The following is a 17,278-nucleotide window of genomic DNA, read 5'->3' as shown; positions in this document are numbered from 1 at the left end:
AAAAAAAAAAAAAAAAAAAAAAAAAAAAAAAAAAGATAAAAAATATATACTTTGCACTGCAATAGAAAAAGTACTTTATTCCGTGTATAGTTCACAGCATATTCATTTTAAATCACTTTGATAGTTGACGTTTACGTATCTTTTATACTTCCTCATTTTTCTCTTTGCATATTGATTCATACATATTTTTCTCTTGTATTTCAATTGAAATTCTTTAAAATTAAGTTAAAAAGATACAAGTTTTTTATATTAAACAGAATTAAAATATATGAAATGATGCATTGTCATAAATTGTTATTTTTATTTCAAGTTTGTTATTAAAAATTCTTATTGTTGTATAAAATAATAATTATAGATTGACTAAGAAAATCTTTTGTGTTTTATTGAAATAATAATAAAAAAAAATAACAAATTTGTATACAATAATGTATGAAAGAGAATCATTGTTTTATTCATCTAATTACAAAACATAATTAATAATTGCGAATTATATTCATAGGTAATTTCTTATCAATAAATATATCATTTTACATGAATAGAATAAAAATTATGAATTAATATATTTATTATGAACTGAAATGTTTCTTTATCAACAGCAATTTTTAGTACATAATTAAGCATATAATTAATAAAGCTATATTTTAGTTATATAAATGAATTAAATATATATATATATATGTACAATAGAAAAGTAAAAATAGAGTATTTTTAAATAAAAGAGATAATTTTGATATATTGACAAAAAATAATTTATTCAATTTTTCAATTCAAATTCAATTTTCTACTATGGTTGATTTACATCACCGTAATATATTTTCGATATAAAATAAATTCAGATGACATGAATTCTCAAGAGAATCTATCTATATAGATAATTTTAAAAATATTCGATAGACGATCTGTCAATATTTTTTTGTTTTATAAACAAAAATAAAAAATTATGTATCTATTTGTCAATTTTTATATTAAAATATTTTGGTTTAAAATATATTGGTTTCAACAAAATAAATATTTTCTTATAGAGTTATAAGAATTAGAATAACTTAACTTCAAAAAGAAAAGAAAAAGTAGAAATAATAGAATACGAAAATATTTTGTAAATGAAGAATTTGGATTCACTTTAGTTGCAAAATAATATATATTACTATAATCGAGGTTTAAGTGCCATCAATTATATTATCAAACTTCTGATTCAATTGCATTCGCGTGCGTGACCCCATTTCTAATTGTCAAACGATGAAAACCCTCAAGTGTCCGTGGCTTCGGGAATCCATTGTTTGCAAATCTGTTGGATAAGGCGAGATTTTATGATTCATTAATATTTGCTTTATCTTTACTATATTTTGGTTTTTTGAGACCATTGTCAAAATATAGAAAACTTATTGTTTTCATATTCATGGAATAAATGATAAATAAATAAATGCAATAAAACTGATCATAAATTGGGAAGATAGACTTGAAGAATATCTCTAATATTTAAATTTAATATTTTTATACAAAGATATATATAAAAAATTCGTGATATTGCATTCTAATATTTCTAAATATATATATATTAATGTTGATCCATATCTTTTTGAGATAATATACTATAGAAATATATTATAGCTTTTAATTTTAATAACTACATATATTTTACTGTAAAAATACTTCTAATTCTAATATTTACATAAATTATCTTATGATGCATTGACTTTTAATATATAAATTAAATAATAAAACTTTTAATTATAAAATCAATGATAAATTCTACAATTCTATAATTGTTGTCAATTTCTTTTAATTATAATTATCATGCTTTTTCTTTCATTACCATTACTTAGAGTTCTTATAATTATGTTTGTTTCAAAAGATATATTTCAAAAGATATATTTTCCAGGAGAGATTCTGAAAATAATATTCTAAAAGCTTTTCTTTTGTTTTTCTACTATATTTTTCTCCACGATTAATTAAGTCTAATATTTCATTTTTTTTTCTTATACATTTCTTCATTCCATATCATAATATGCAAAGAGTTTAATTTATTTTACCTTCTTTCTTTCTTTTTAATTATCTAAAAAGGACAATTTTACTTTTCTAAATTTTATATTATATTATACAATTTATATTATAAATAATATACTTATGATATTATTACAATTTATTATAATATTATAAATGTTGCTTTAAATATGAAATATGATGGATTAATAGTTTTGCAAGCGATTGTTAATTATAAAATAATTAAAAAATAAGAAATTTTCATTAAACCTTATATTTTTTCTCTTCTATCTATCTAATGATAAAATGAAAATTACTTCTTATTTAATTTCTTTATTTTCCTTGAAGAATAAGGAAAATAAAAAAATTTTTTCATTTCAAGCGGAAAAAAAAAAAGAAATAAGGTCATAAAGACAGTTTCAATTTCAATCTCAATTTCAATTTTCAAAACCTTTGTTGATGTTTGATACTTCTATTTTATTTATAAACAATAATATTCATTATTTTGTATTTTTATTATTACAAAACTGGAATTCTTTTCAGTGATATGAATCGAAATTCTTAAAATAGATTCATCAATAAAACAGATTGAATATATACGAAAACAAACAATAAACATGTAGCATGTTTTCAAAACAATAAATTATTATATATGATCAAGATTTGTCAATTTGCTTATTATAAATGAAATTTCTGAATTTATTGTAAGTATAATTTTTTTTAGTTTTACAATTTAGTTTTTTGGTTTTACAATTTATTGAATAGTAAAATATTGTAATTCTTGGATTATACAATAGACAATATTATACAATATTATACAATAGATATATATTTGAAATATTTATGAAATTTTTATGTTACTCGGAGATTTTTTTTTAATATTTCTCCGTTTGTACGTTTTTTTGTACCTTTACTTCGTTTCTTTTTTTTATTTTATTTTATTTTATTTTATTTTGTTTTATTTTATTTTGTTTTAATGATTAAAGTTTTTATATTCATAGTTCTCCATTTTTAAAATATCATGAAGAATAGAAGATTTTTTCAAATATAATATCCTCATTTGATTGATTTTAATTCTATTATAATTTGATTATAATATTCATTATAATCTAATAACAATGGTTACGAAATCAGAATATATTAATACTAAATATTAAATATTAATACTACTAAAAAAAATTAAAGTCAGTAAATATTACAAATTTTTCTTCAAAATTCAGTTATTTATTTTTCCTTTATTTTTAGATAAGGAAAAATGAAAAATGAAAGTTTTCTGGAAAATGTTTTGATTCATTCGTTCAAAATGATAAAATAAAAGTGTTATTGAAAAGTAAAAAATAAGAAATTTCTTTTAAATATTTTTCAATTCGCAATATTTTAATGGACAAAAATTTTTTTGTGCATTTTATATTTTTTAATAATAATATCAAATACATTATTTCATCCAATTAAGTATAATGTGACCGATTAAAAAATAATTAAATGAATAATTAAATTATAAATTGATTAAAGAGAATTGGTTAAGTAAAAGGTTTCAATGGTTAGGTAATAATTTCGATGACAGAAGGAAGGGAGGATTGAAACGCTTGTTAAGGGTGATGTGGATCCGCCCTTGGTCACTAATAGAGTTAATAAAATGACAAACACAGGCGTGACTATGGAGGTTTGCCTGTGTTCCATTACAGTCACACTTTGTTAAACTGTGATTTCGTTGATTGATTTTATGTTAGACTTCTCAATTCAATTACTAGAATCGAAATAACATTGAAGGAATTCCATAATTTCACACATGAAACTTTCTAATTTCATATGCAATTGCAAATAAATCTTTCTCTCAATTACTTAAATTAAAATTGAAATAAATAAAATTGAAAATGAAATTCTGAAGTAAAAAAAATTATATATAAAATTGTATATAATGTAAGATTTATTTAAATATTCTATGGAGAATTCTGTTGTATACATATTAATTAAACTGAGAAATTTTGTTTTGATTTATTTCATATACACATGCAATTTTTTAGATTTTTCTCATCATAGATAATCTAAATCACATATAATCGAAAAGTAATATATATATATATATATATATTTGAAATTGCAAAATTTTATTGTGGTAAAATATACAAATATAATAATTAAATATTATATAAATTATTATATAAATAATATTATATTAAATATATGTATTAATAGTATAATAATTAAATATTATTATATTATTATATAAACTAGCAATAGAATATAAATTAATTAATATAAATTTTGAACAAAACAATGAAGCTAATTTCTTTAATGGAAATACAACAGAACTTTCGGATCAATCTAATATTGTGGATATATTTACTTTTACTTAACAGCGTAGCATACTTAATTAATGAAATATAATCCATTACAGGACAATGAGAAACGATCATTAGTGCAGTAATACAATTGAAATAAATAAAAAAACTGGGACAGTATAATGGACGTATATGTAAGTAAATAATTCTTTTATTGATCATTAATATCATAAATTCTCTATGGATATATTGTATAAATCACAGTAATATTGAAAAATAATGAATATAACTAAATATTTAAAAAATGAAGTAATAATAGAATAAATAATAATAGTAGAAGTAATAATAAAAACATGCAATATTAACATATTAAGTATTTTTATTAATATTTTCGTTTCATCATTAGTTAATGAAAATAATCCAGATATCAATAACGATATGAATTTTAAATTAATCAACTACATTAAATTTTTTTAAGTTATAATTAATATTTAAATAAATATTTAGTATAAATGAAACGATTTACTATTTTCAGTTGCATAAAAAACAGGATTAGATTTTTTTTTTATTATATAGAATAATACTATTAACGTGATTAAAAATTCTTGAAGTATTTATGAATTTTTTTTTTGGATTTATAGGTCATTATTTTATATATCATACTACAAAAATTTTTTATCGAATGAAAGTCACGAAACATATAAAAGAAAGTAAATGTTAACTTATTTATTGGTCACGCTTTCTTCGTATGCCAATATGAAATGTTATTAGTTTCTTAAAAAAAATCACAATTTTATTTTTGACTTGTACAATTTTGTATATTCTTATATTATGTTAACTTGCGAATTCTAAGAGTTGTTTGCATATATTGTGATATAAACTATTTCAAACTTCAAAAAGAATCTTAAATCTTCTAAAATTCTTATAAGAGAATTTAAAGAATTTTAATGTTATTTTAATGTTCTTCGTTGGCAAGATTTTCAGATACATATTGTACTATTACAATTCAATATCATGAACGACGTAAAGAATGCTCAAAATTGTATTATATATTCCATTTTGAATTTTATTCTGTGATCTAAACAGGGTCAAGATACCAGTGGTATGTAAAGCATTGCAATATATATTCTGTGAACTTATTTTCTCAGAAGAAATCGACAATCTGCATGAAATCGCTTAAAAAATATTTTTATAAATGATAATATGATTTTTTAATCATTATACAATTTATATTTTGTTTTATACGTTATTGTTTTATACGTTCTTTATTATTGTATACATGGTCTATTTTGTTGTGTAATTATTACACATGTATATATATTCAAATTCATCATTCACTTCTTTTCTGCATATTTAATATTTTTTTATTTTTATTTAATTTTTTATCTGATGAGAAATAAAATGTATATATTTTTAATTGTAATACATTAATTATAGAATCTACTAAACAATCTACTTACCAAAAAGAATTATCAAATCCGCGATTTTTATTATAATTACATTACATTTGTTCCAAATTCATTTACCTTGTATCATAAAATATAATTGTGTATGAATGATGAATGATATTCAGTAATTTATAAAATTTTTCCTTTGTAATAAATTATATTATTATAAAATATCCAAATTGAAATTTAAAATTTATTTAATTTAAAAAAAATTTTATAATATAAAGTAAATAATATAAAATAAATAATAAATAAATAATGATAATATAAAGTAAATAATATAAAATAAATAATAAATAAATAATGATAATATAAAGTAAACTAAATAATCAAAATATTAAATAAAATAAAAGTATATACAAAAAATTTCATTTCTGATAAAAAAATTAATTAATAATAAAATTATTTAATTTTATATGCTATATGATTTAAAAATTTTTTTTTTAAATTTATTTATAGATAAATTTTTTCCTAAAAAAACGGATTAAAAAACCTTTTTAAAATATTTTGTATATTTTCATATCAGCATTTAATAAAATAATTTTATTTAATTTTCTATAATTTATCAATTTCTTCTTTAATTATTATTGATATTTCTTATAAGTTTTATAATCGATGATAATTCTTTAATGTTTTTAAAACATGTGTTCTAGATTAGATAAAATTAATGTACTGTATTGACGTAATAGCATTTGGTAACTATTAATGTAATTTAGAGATTCAAATTCGCTTTCTTAAAATATGGTTCTTAAAATAGAACTAATGTTTTAAAATTTTTTTATTACTATAATTTGATATATTATATTATTATTTCATAATAATTCTTTGATATTTTTTCATTTAATAAATAATTATTTTTAACATTCTAAATTTATTTATAAAAAATTATTCTATTCTGTCATATATCAAAGTTCAGTAATCCATATCTAATTGAATATTAAATTTCTCTTTAAAATCCAAAAAATCATTTTTGTTTTTATTACAAATAAATTTGATTGTTGATAGTTATAATTTAATAGATAGTCCATTGTACTATGGATAGTTGATTTGATTGGATACATTAATAGAAAGATATATATTAAGTATTGTTCTCAATGAAAGTCGTAAAAATGAAAAAAACCGAATTAGTTTTTAATTTATTTGAATTTCGTACTTTCGATTTCCGGTGTATTTCTTGTCGTGTTTCATGGAACTATTATAAATCAGGATGATAATTGAAAGAGAGAATGGAATTGGCCTGATAGATTTAAAATGTTAATAGAGTGGAGATTTGCTGATTTATTTTTGAAATTAATAGACAGACTGTTGCATAAATTCACAGTATAAGTAAACTATTGCATAAATTCACAGTATAAGTAACTTTTTCGTCTAAAAATAATTCAAAATTCCAAAATACTTTTGTTATTTTAACCCTCGTCTATATTATATATCTTTAATTTATTTCTTTATTTAGAACGATAAAAAAATTAGTGTAAGATAAATTATTAAATTCTTCTATTGAAAATTAAGAAATAAAATAAATTTTTATATATTCGAACAATTAAATAAACAATTAAATAAACAACATTTAAATGTTAATTTTGATATGAATTGATGTTTATATATATGATTATATAATAAGTATTATAGTTATTAAATTATTTTATTTTTTCTAATTCTAAATAATTTAAAATATAAAATATTAAGAAAATTGAAAGATTATTAAAAATCTTTGTTTTTTTTTTAGAATTTAGAAGATATTGATTTCAATAATCCTAACAGTTTTAATATGCAAAATCGAACTTTGGAAATAAAAGCAAATCAGTGTCATCAAGGAAATATTTCATCATCCGGTGAGTAGTTCATATTATGTAAAATTTTGCAATAATATTTTCAAAATTTTTCTTCACAATTAGAAATAAAGTTTCTAGTAATTCATATTAATATATTTTTCGAAGTTGTCAAAAAAATGTGTTAATATAATAAATTAATATAATAAGTTAATATAAAAGTTAATATTAGTAAGTTAGTATTATTATAAAAAGTTATTAATATAAATATAAATTCAGCATGTTTCTTGGTACTCCGTGCAGTTTGTAAATCAATTGAGAGAAACTAGTATGAATGATCATAAAATTCGAAGTTTCAATTGTTTTGATTTCGTCGTTGATTAAATCCGTATTTATCATTAAGAGATTATGATTTAATTCATACAATTTAATTTATTTCATTGAATTATTGTATACAAAAATATAGATTTTAAATTGTTTTTGCAAATATTTATGAATCTAACATTAATTACGAATTCTTGAATTTCATGATAATCTTTTTAAATCAAATATTCTCGTTATTTCAAATGTTTTTCGTAATAATATATTCTGTTTTTCGTTATACAAATTATATAACAATACCAGGAAATATTATTTCAATTATATCCAATTTCGAGAGCTTGCTTAACAACGAGTCGAAATCAATTCTATAATTAATTATTCACTATGAAACTCTTCTGATTCATCTTTGTACACAAGATTTTACAATTTCATGAATTTCCTATAACTCAATTTTAATGAATAATTTATCAAACGCAATAAATGCGAGAAATAAAAGCCTAATGTTCTTATTTTTCAACAACTAATCCTAATAGTGTTGTTTATCTTATAACTATTCCGTATACTTTATTTGTTTGTAATTCGATAAAATATCAATGATAGATATTAGATCTCTATTTTTAAATTGTAATTAGATACAATTCGTATGTATTCTAATGAAAATTTAGCATAAAATGAAAATGAATGTAGTTTATATAAAAAATGAATGTATTTTAGATATAAATATAAGATTTTTTCTTTAAATTTTGTAAATGAACAATTTAACTCGTATTTAATAATTTTTTATCCATAATATTTTTTTCCATAAAAAAAATAAAATAATTCTTTTAAATCTTTTTTATTTTCTAATATTATTCAATTTTTTTATGGAAAATATAAGAATAATGTATTTGATTATGAAACATGATAAAAATGATAAAACTAAAATTTAAACATGATATGCAATTTTTATTTATCGATATTTAATTAGGTAAATAAGGACACAAATAAATTAAAAATGATAATATTTCAGAAAATGCAAGCAATAAATTGACCACACGAGCGCGCATGTAAATGTTTAAATATGATTTCCCTCTGCACACATTTGAAACCTAATGGATTCCTATTTTTGTAAGCAAGATGCGCAGCTCGTGTCGATTTTCCAAGTCATGGGATCATTTATTTCACTTATCACTTTAACTTCAATAAAATAATGATACGACTTTTTCCATTTATCAAATAAAATATTGCAAAAATTATGTACATACATAAACTATATTATAATAAATTATTTTAAAACTACTATATTATGTATATTATATATATATATATTATATAATATATATATACTATATATTATATAAAAATTAATAAATTGATAAACAATATACTATTTATTTTTATAACAATAAAAATAAATAATTTCACCAAAAAAATTTTTTATTGTAATGCAAAAATATAAATTTTAAAATATAGGTATTAATCTTAAATTACAAATATAGTGATAGAATACGATTAATAAAAAAAAAAAAGTAAATATATGAAATTCTATCTTTTAATTTATATAAGATTATCAAGAATTATTTGTGTATGTATTGATGAAAAAGAGAAAGGAAATTGAAAGGAAAATTATTTTTATTGATATTGAAAAGTTCATATATCATTGCGATCTTTTATTTTATTTGTTGAATTTCACATTTAATTTTCTCAAAAAGATTCATATTACAAATTATATATTTTCAGTATAGTTTTATATATAATATTATATGTTATTTATATTATATAATATTTTATGATGTTTTATTACATTTTTATTTCTTTATTCATAATAACTTTTCTTATTTTTCATTGTATTCATTATTACATAATATAATTGGTACTTTTTTTTATTTTAATTAGATATAATTAAAATAAAAGAGATTCATTAAATTTTACTAATTTCAAAATTTTGAACATTTGTATATTTTCTTTTGTTATAAATAAATATAAATATATAAATAATATAAATAATATAAATAAATGAATTTATTAATAATTTATTAATAATATTTATATTATAGTAATTGTGGGATTTTTTTATACTTTCATTTTTTTTTTAATACGGTTATTGAGGAGAAAAAAAATTTTAATAAGTATTTTTTATCATTTTATTAACAATTAATTAACAAGAATATATCAAGTTTTTTTAAATAAAATAAGTATTTTATAAGTATTTAATAAAAGAAAATATATGGACGAATAATTGATTCAAAGAAAGCGATATAATAATTAAATTATGAAGCATCATGTATCGAAAAGCATATATTGATACTGATCACTTAATGAAAAATCGATTCGATTAGCAAAACTAGTCTGTTAGCCGTCTTTTCTTTGACCTTTGATGAAAAGTAATAAGGTTGAAAACCTATTAATTTCTATTTTAATAATCGCTTTTTTGTTACCTTCTCCATAATAAAAATATTTCTAAGAATTTAAATATTAATATAGTAGAATAATATTTTTTATACAGTATATTTATTTGTCAATTGATCAATATATATACATATATTGAAATATTAGGTTGAAGTATTACATTTTTTCAACCTTATTTATTTTATCAAAATGTTCTCGAATTATCTTTAATTCATATTTTAAATTTTGCACATATAATTGGTTTTTTTTTTATTCGAATTTCGAAAGCAATAAATTTTCACATTAAGATATTTCTTATATCATAACTAATTAAATGTTAATCAAAATGTCATAGATAAATTTTGAAAATCTTTTTTCAATCTACGTATAATTACATTATTATTTTGTAATTATATTTCTGGCTCAATGATTCATTCTTTTTTTTTTTTTTTACACATGAAATGCCAAAACGTGTAATAAAATATTTTTTTTAATATAAAAAAACAAAAACAAATAAAAATAAATTTTCTAAAAAAATAGGATGGTGTCCGGAAATTTGGGACAAGATATTATGCTGGCCATCAACGGCACCTGGAGAGCTGGCCATTTTATCTTGTCCTTCTTACATCGTAGGATTTGATAACCACGTAATTAATAAAATTAATTTATTAATTATTTTCATTTTAATTCTTTTAAAATTTATTTTATATATATATATATATAAATAAAATTAAATTTTAATATTTGAAATTACATAGAAAATTTTCTTTGAATAATTTAATTTTTTTTTATTTCTTATTTAATTATTGAGATTATATGTTGAATTTTTTTTATTTCTTATTTAATTATTGAGATTATATGATGAATTTTCATTAAAATATTTTTTATGTAATATTTTTTATTTGAATATATTTGTATTCTTAAATTTTTGTTCCACATGTATTTAAATATTTTTTTGGACATCATATTATCAGGCAAATGCCTCCAGACAATGTATGATGAACGGACAATGGTTATGGAATAGCACTATCAACAATACTTGGAGTAATTACAGCCAATGCTATAAAAGCAATCTTGTAACTATAGTGGTGGAGTTGCCTGAAGAAGAACAAAAAAACATTGATATTGTCATTAAGGTAAATATTCGAAAGTGTGAATGTATTGAAATGTAATTAAGAAAATTTTGAATAATCACAAATTCATGATACACTTAATTTAATAAGTTTGTAAGAAATATATTTTAATTAGAATAAAAAAATATATTAATTGCGCAACTAATTTCCTTTATGCTTCATAAGATTAAAAATTATTATCTTTGTAAATGCTAATAAACTTTCTAATTATATATTATCATTTTTGTTTTACAGAAATATGTTCCAATAGTGAAGATTATCTCAAAAATTGGATATACTGTTTCCTTCTTCACTTTAGTGATAGCTTTCTTTATTTTAGCTGTGATTAAGTAAGTATATCATCTAATAGTTATTTTCAAAACTATTTCTCATATCTTTGCTTTTTTTTTAATTCATAAAATTTATGATAAATAATTAAATTAGAAATTCACTATATATACATATGTGTTTTATGTTCCAATTGCAATTATTATATTTTTTTTAATCGATGATTTTATTTTTAGACAGTATTTTGATTTTTTAAATAAATATTCGAAAAAGCATTTCATAAAAATATTATTTTAATCCAATAAAATTTTTTTGAAACTTATTATAATATATTATTCTGTATTTATTAAATCCTTCTTTTTATTAAAAATCAAAATACATGTAGCAATTTTATGAAATATTTTGACTTTATAAGACTAACTGATAATTCTATATTGATTAAAACTGATGTATTTCAATATCTAATCTTCAAAATCTCGGATCATTACTCCAAGTTTATCCCGAATTGGACGTAGGAAATTAAGATGTCCCCGGAATATGCTGCACATGCATTTGTTTGCTTCGTTCATATTTCGTGCATTCATGGCATTGATGAAGGACATATTATTCGTCTCTGGCATTTCCTTAGCCTCAGACGTGATGATAAAAAACGGGAAAACATATTGGCTGGTTGATAAAAAAGAGAACAGTTGGCTTTGTAAAATGTTCACTAGCTTTTGGCAGTATTTCATTCTCGCCAACTACTTTTGGATATTAATGGAAGGTCTCTATTTGCATAATCTAGTCTTTTTAGCACTTTTCACCGATGTAAACTCGAGCATTGCTGTCTACATTTGTCTCGGATGGGGTGAGTCTCGGCAAATAATTTTTGGCTTATTTTTGATTATTTTTTTAAAGCTTCAGAAATGTTCGATTTAATTTTTCTAGTAGTTTAATCATTAATTAATTATTAAATTTATTTGTTTTATTAAATAGAAAAAAAAATATTAATTTTTCTTTACAACTTATAAAGATTTCCAAACTGAAGTTAATATATATATAATATATATATAATATTAATATTAATATATCAATATGAATTGATTTTGTTTTTTGTTCTTTATTATGTTGCTATTCATTTAAATTACTTCAGTAAAATTAGCATATAAAATAAAATGAAATTCTCGTGTTTGTATTTTCAGGATTGCCAGCACTATTCGTATTATGTTGGATTGTAGCGAGAGTGACTCTTGAAAATAAGTACTGTTGGACCATTCATGAAAATTCCAATCTTTTTCTTTTGATTCGAGTTCCAACTATGCTTTCCATTTTGGTAAATCAATGATAAAAATATTATAATATTTAATATTTTGAGTAACAATAATTAAAAATCATTAAATAATTAAAAAATCATTCTTGAAAATTTCAATTATATTTAATTCCCTAATTTTTAAATTTTATTCGAATGTTGTATTTCAACTTTTTGTTTTATTTCTTTTCAAATTTAAAAAAAAATTATTCCAATCATTAAAAATTGTTTTAAATTCCATAGATCAACTTCGTGTTATTTGTCAATATCGTTAGAGTGCTCTTGTTAAAGTTGAAATCCACAGTATCAGAGGAAACACAAAGATACAAGTAAGTTAATTCATCTCTTTTATAAACTTGCGGAGTAATTCAATTGTATTTAATTTCGTTTGCTAAAAGTTTTTGTAAACTTAGATCTTTTCTATTAGAAAATAAATCATTTTGGCGATTTTTTACATTTATTAAAGTTATTCTGCATTTGTTAAAAAGATTGGATCATTTTTCAGGAGATGGGCAAAAAGTACTTTGGTTCTGGTACCATTATTTGGAATTCATTATACTCTTTTTTTGGGCATGTCTTACAGTATTGGTAAAAATAAAACTGTTGAAATTGTGTGGCTCTTTTGTGATCAACTTTTTGCATCTTTCCAAGTATGAGATTCTTTATGTAATGTTTCCCTAATTATTTTTTTCAATTATATATATAATTATTATATAATTATATATATAAATAATATTTTACAATTTTTTTATTTGCAATATTGAATTTTTTTATTATTATTTTTTTTTTTCATTTCGATCGGAATATCATAATCATTATAATTAAGAGTTATCATATATTTTTTCAAAATTTTTAATTTATTATGTTCACTTTTATTTATTATTTGACAATTAAATTCTATTTTCTTATTTTATATTCATATTATTATTTCTAATTTTCTTATTTCATATTAGGGTTTCTTTGTGGCTGTTTTATATTGTTTTCTCAATGGCGAAGTACGGACTGAAGTAACTAGAGTAATTAAAAACCAGAGATTACTCCATTTTCATACTAAATGGGTCTCCAGACATTCCACTCACTCAAATAGTACGTGTAGTTGCAATCCATCGAAAGTTGATAAACATTCGAAGCGATCACGCTGGTGGAAAGCACCTTGGCTCTATTTTCTTAATGATAGGACAGCACGACGCTCCACCCACTCGATGGCGAGTATACAAGGTGTCCTCTCTATCCTATCAAAACTTCCGATCTTTAATGCCACCTTTATTGTGTTTTGATACTTTTCGTTGTTATATTCGGGTATTTTAATTTATCCTTCTATTATTCTATATATTTTATGTCACGTTCTCATTAAAAATATCTGTTTTAATGTTGAAAGAATTTGTATAGAAACTTTCTATAAAACTAATATATATGTGATTGAAACATTGATTTTGATATATTTTTAAGAAAAAGATTTTCATTTTATATTACCTTTTTATTTATTTATTATTAATAATAAATATTAGAATTTCACTTTATTTTCGAGTTAAAAAATATTTCAAATGAATTTTGCTTTTTTTTTTATTCAATATTTTTCATAAACAAAATAGAAAGTTATGAAATAGTTCAAAAATATATCTCTTATTTTATTCTACAAACATTTTTTCAATTTTAGATCAGAAGTAATTTCATCTCATAATCATCTATTATGTTATTATGTTCAAAATGAAAATTAATTCATAAAATATAAATTCTTTTTTCAAACAAATTTAAAATTTTATTAAATATTTTAGAAGTTAAATGAAATAACAAAATTAATAAAGATATTTATTACTTTTAATAATTGAAAAATATTATTTATTAAAAAATAAAATTATGGATGAAAGGAATTTCTATTAATTTTTATTCATTATTTTTTATAATGTATTGTATTTTTTAAATATAAGTATTTAATTAATATAAGTTTATAAAAGAGCTATTATATTTTTCAGATATTGGTACGAGGGGAGGTAGTTTAGCAAGTAGCAGAGGTTACCTGGAAATTGCAGGAAATGGACAGAGTGCGTATCCAGAGAATCAAAAACAAACAAATCACACGTCATTCTCCTATGGTAAATACACCGATCAATCGTTACTTCCCTTTTGCTCGAATGTAAGTACATATAGACATTTTTCTATATACATACATGTTTTTATGTATATTTTTATTCATAATTTTCTAATAAAATTATTAAATTATTAATAAAATACATTTTATATTCGAGAAATTATTTATATTTATATAAAATATAATAAAATATATTATTTATATAAAATAATGAAGAAATATATATTATTTTATATTTATTTTCTTTTTAATATTTCTTTTTATGAATTTTATTATACATAATAAATATTTATAATTAATTATTATAATTAATCTATTATACATAATAAATATTTATAATAAAATAAATATTTAATGTTATATATAATATTATAACAAAAAATATAACATATATATTCAGTATACATATATCTTTGAAAACTAATTTCACTAACATTTTAAGATTATTTGAACTGAAATTAATAATTCGAAATCGGAGAATATTACAAATTTTCATATTTTCTATGATACTTAACTTGCATAAAATAAAGAATTATTTTCTTGAAAATATAAGAATTAAAAGATGTATAACATATATAATTATTTTGGTCTATGATATTTTTGCTCTAAAAAACATATTAATAAAGTTATTTTGTTTCATATTAAACCTTTATATCTTATACATAATATATTCATAATTTATTATGATTTCAGAAGCAGATATTATTTTTAAAAATATTATTAAAAAAAGAAATAAAAATTATTTTATTAAAAAAATAACTTAATTACGGTAAATAATTTATTATATTGAAAAATTTATATACTTTCGTTATAGGATTCAGAAGTTACACCCTGTACGGGACTGAATATTCATAGAATTCGAGAACAGCATCGTTGGAGTGATTCAGAATGCTGTCATCTCGCTTATGAATTACACAATTTACATAATGGACCCACATAAAACCTCTTTCATAATTTAATCTAAATGATTACCTAAATCAATTTATCAAAAGAATTTTGTTCGTGAATAAATGAAGTAAACATAATTCTTTCGATAAAAAAGGATGTGTGCAATTAAAATATTAAATTATCGTAAAATATATAAAGACTATAAATTCAATGTTTTACTAAAATTGTTTTCAATTATTCGCTACTAAAATGTCTCGAACAATTAAAAAAATCTTAAAAAATCTTTATTTTTCATATTATCTTTTATATTATTATAAATTTTCATGAATTTACAAAAATAGGAAAACGTTGATTTTTAATATTTTTTTCTTTTTTAATACTTATAATTGTTATAAAGAAATAATATTCGTTTTACCAAGAAATTATTTAAATACTATTTTCACTTATTACTGGCAAAATTTTTTCACATACAATAATATAATACTAATTAAGTGTATTATATATTTGTTGTAAAAATGTTTTTTTTATATCAATATAAAAATACGAAAAAATACGAATTAAGTAAATCTAATGCTAAAATCAATAATATTAATATTAAAAAGATCTTATTAGTACTAAAAATTGATATTTGATATACAGTTCAATATATTTTAATATTTCTATATTCATATAAAAAAATTTTTATGTTTTGATATTAATGCTAAAAATTTTTTGCAATTTTTTAATCAAATTTTACTATTATAATTTTTTTTAAATTTTTCGCATCATATTATATCTTAGTTTAATAGTAATGTCAATTTAGCGAGAAAATGATACAAGAATTCTGTATTTCATAAATGAGACTAGTATTAATATTTTCATATAGATATATAAGTTTACTTTAATACAGGTTTTATATATTTAGAATAGAATAGTCGTTTCATAAATGTTTCATATCCTATATGTTTTGGGGTTAGGCAATGTTGTCTAGTTTTCCATTTATGAGTTGATCCAGTTGTGTTGATGTTAATTCGAATAGGAATTTTATTGTGTTGATAAGGTAGCGGCGCCGCTTCTATTATTTTTGTTCTTATTTCGCTAGAAATCTATATACATTTAGGTTTTTTTCTTCAGTTGCTGCTATTAGGTTTTCTGGTGGTCATTCTCGTATTATTTTCACTCCAAATTGTCATCACTAATAACAAATTAATTTAATTTTATTAAATTTGTAACAAAATAATATAACATTCAGGAAATAGAATAAATCAAAAATTAAAATGGAAAATTTAAAAAATAAAACAAAGAAATAATAAACTTCATGAAAATGTGAGATATTAAAAATATACATTTCTTCTAGTATATATATATTAAGAAAAAAATAAGTTATTGATTTCATTTATTTTAAGAGTGTATAAAACGTAAAAATTTTTTTCATTACGTAAACATTTTATATGATTTTTATAAGTA

The 17,278-nt window shown here is 19.8% G+C and overlaps 1 protein-coding gene across 5 annotated transcripts in view; it reads left to right on the top strand.

Moving 5' to 3' along the window:
• Positions 1 to 17,278, top strand: part of LOC102675792 (secretin receptor-like) — a 27,838-nt gene that overhangs the window by 6,932 nt on the left and 3,628 nt on the right. The window contains exons 2-13 of one of the 5 annotated variants that reach the window (XR_004151524.1): positions 4,379 to 4,456; positions 7,443 to 7,542; positions 10,708 to 10,814; positions 11,142 to 11,303; positions 11,535 to 11,629; positions 12,062 to 12,414; positions 12,749 to 12,879; positions 13,099 to 13,184; positions 13,361 to 13,505; positions 13,809 to 14,060; positions 14,829 to 14,989; positions 15,759 to 15,881. Coding sequence is in view for 4 of the 5 variants with exons in the window: in XM_006623177.2 (XP_006623240.1) it covers positions 4,445 to 4,456; positions 7,443 to 7,542; positions 10,708 to 10,814; positions 11,142 to 11,303; positions 11,535 to 11,629; positions 12,062 to 12,414; positions 12,749 to 12,879; positions 13,099 to 13,184; positions 13,361 to 13,505; positions 13,809 to 14,073; positions 14,829 to 14,989; positions 15,759 to 15,884 (1,743 nt within the window). In the remaining variant the exon portion in view is untranslated. Of the gene's footprint in view, positions 1 to 4,378; positions 4,457 to 7,437; positions 7,543 to 10,707; positions 10,815 to 11,141; positions 11,304 to 11,534; positions 11,630 to 12,061; positions 12,415 to 12,748; positions 12,880 to 13,098; positions 13,185 to 13,360; positions 13,506 to 13,808; positions 14,074 to 14,828; positions 14,990 to 15,758; positions 16,030 to 17,278 lie in introns of those variants that run through there. The other 4 variants (XM_006623178.2, XM_006623177.2, XM_031513995.1 and 1 more) reach the window with 4 other exon arrangements.

Source organism: Apis dorsata, unplaced genomic scaffold (assembly GCF_000469605.1).
Source record: "Apis dorsata unplaced genomic scaffold, Apis dorsata 1.3 scaffold_820, whole genome shotgun sequence".
NCBI classification, from domain to species: domain Eukaryota; kingdom Metazoa; phylum Arthropoda; class Insecta; order Hymenoptera; family Apidae; genus Apis; species Apis dorsata.
Note: the sequence above shows the minus strand (reverse complement) of the source record. Positions and strands in the feature narration are given on the sequence as shown.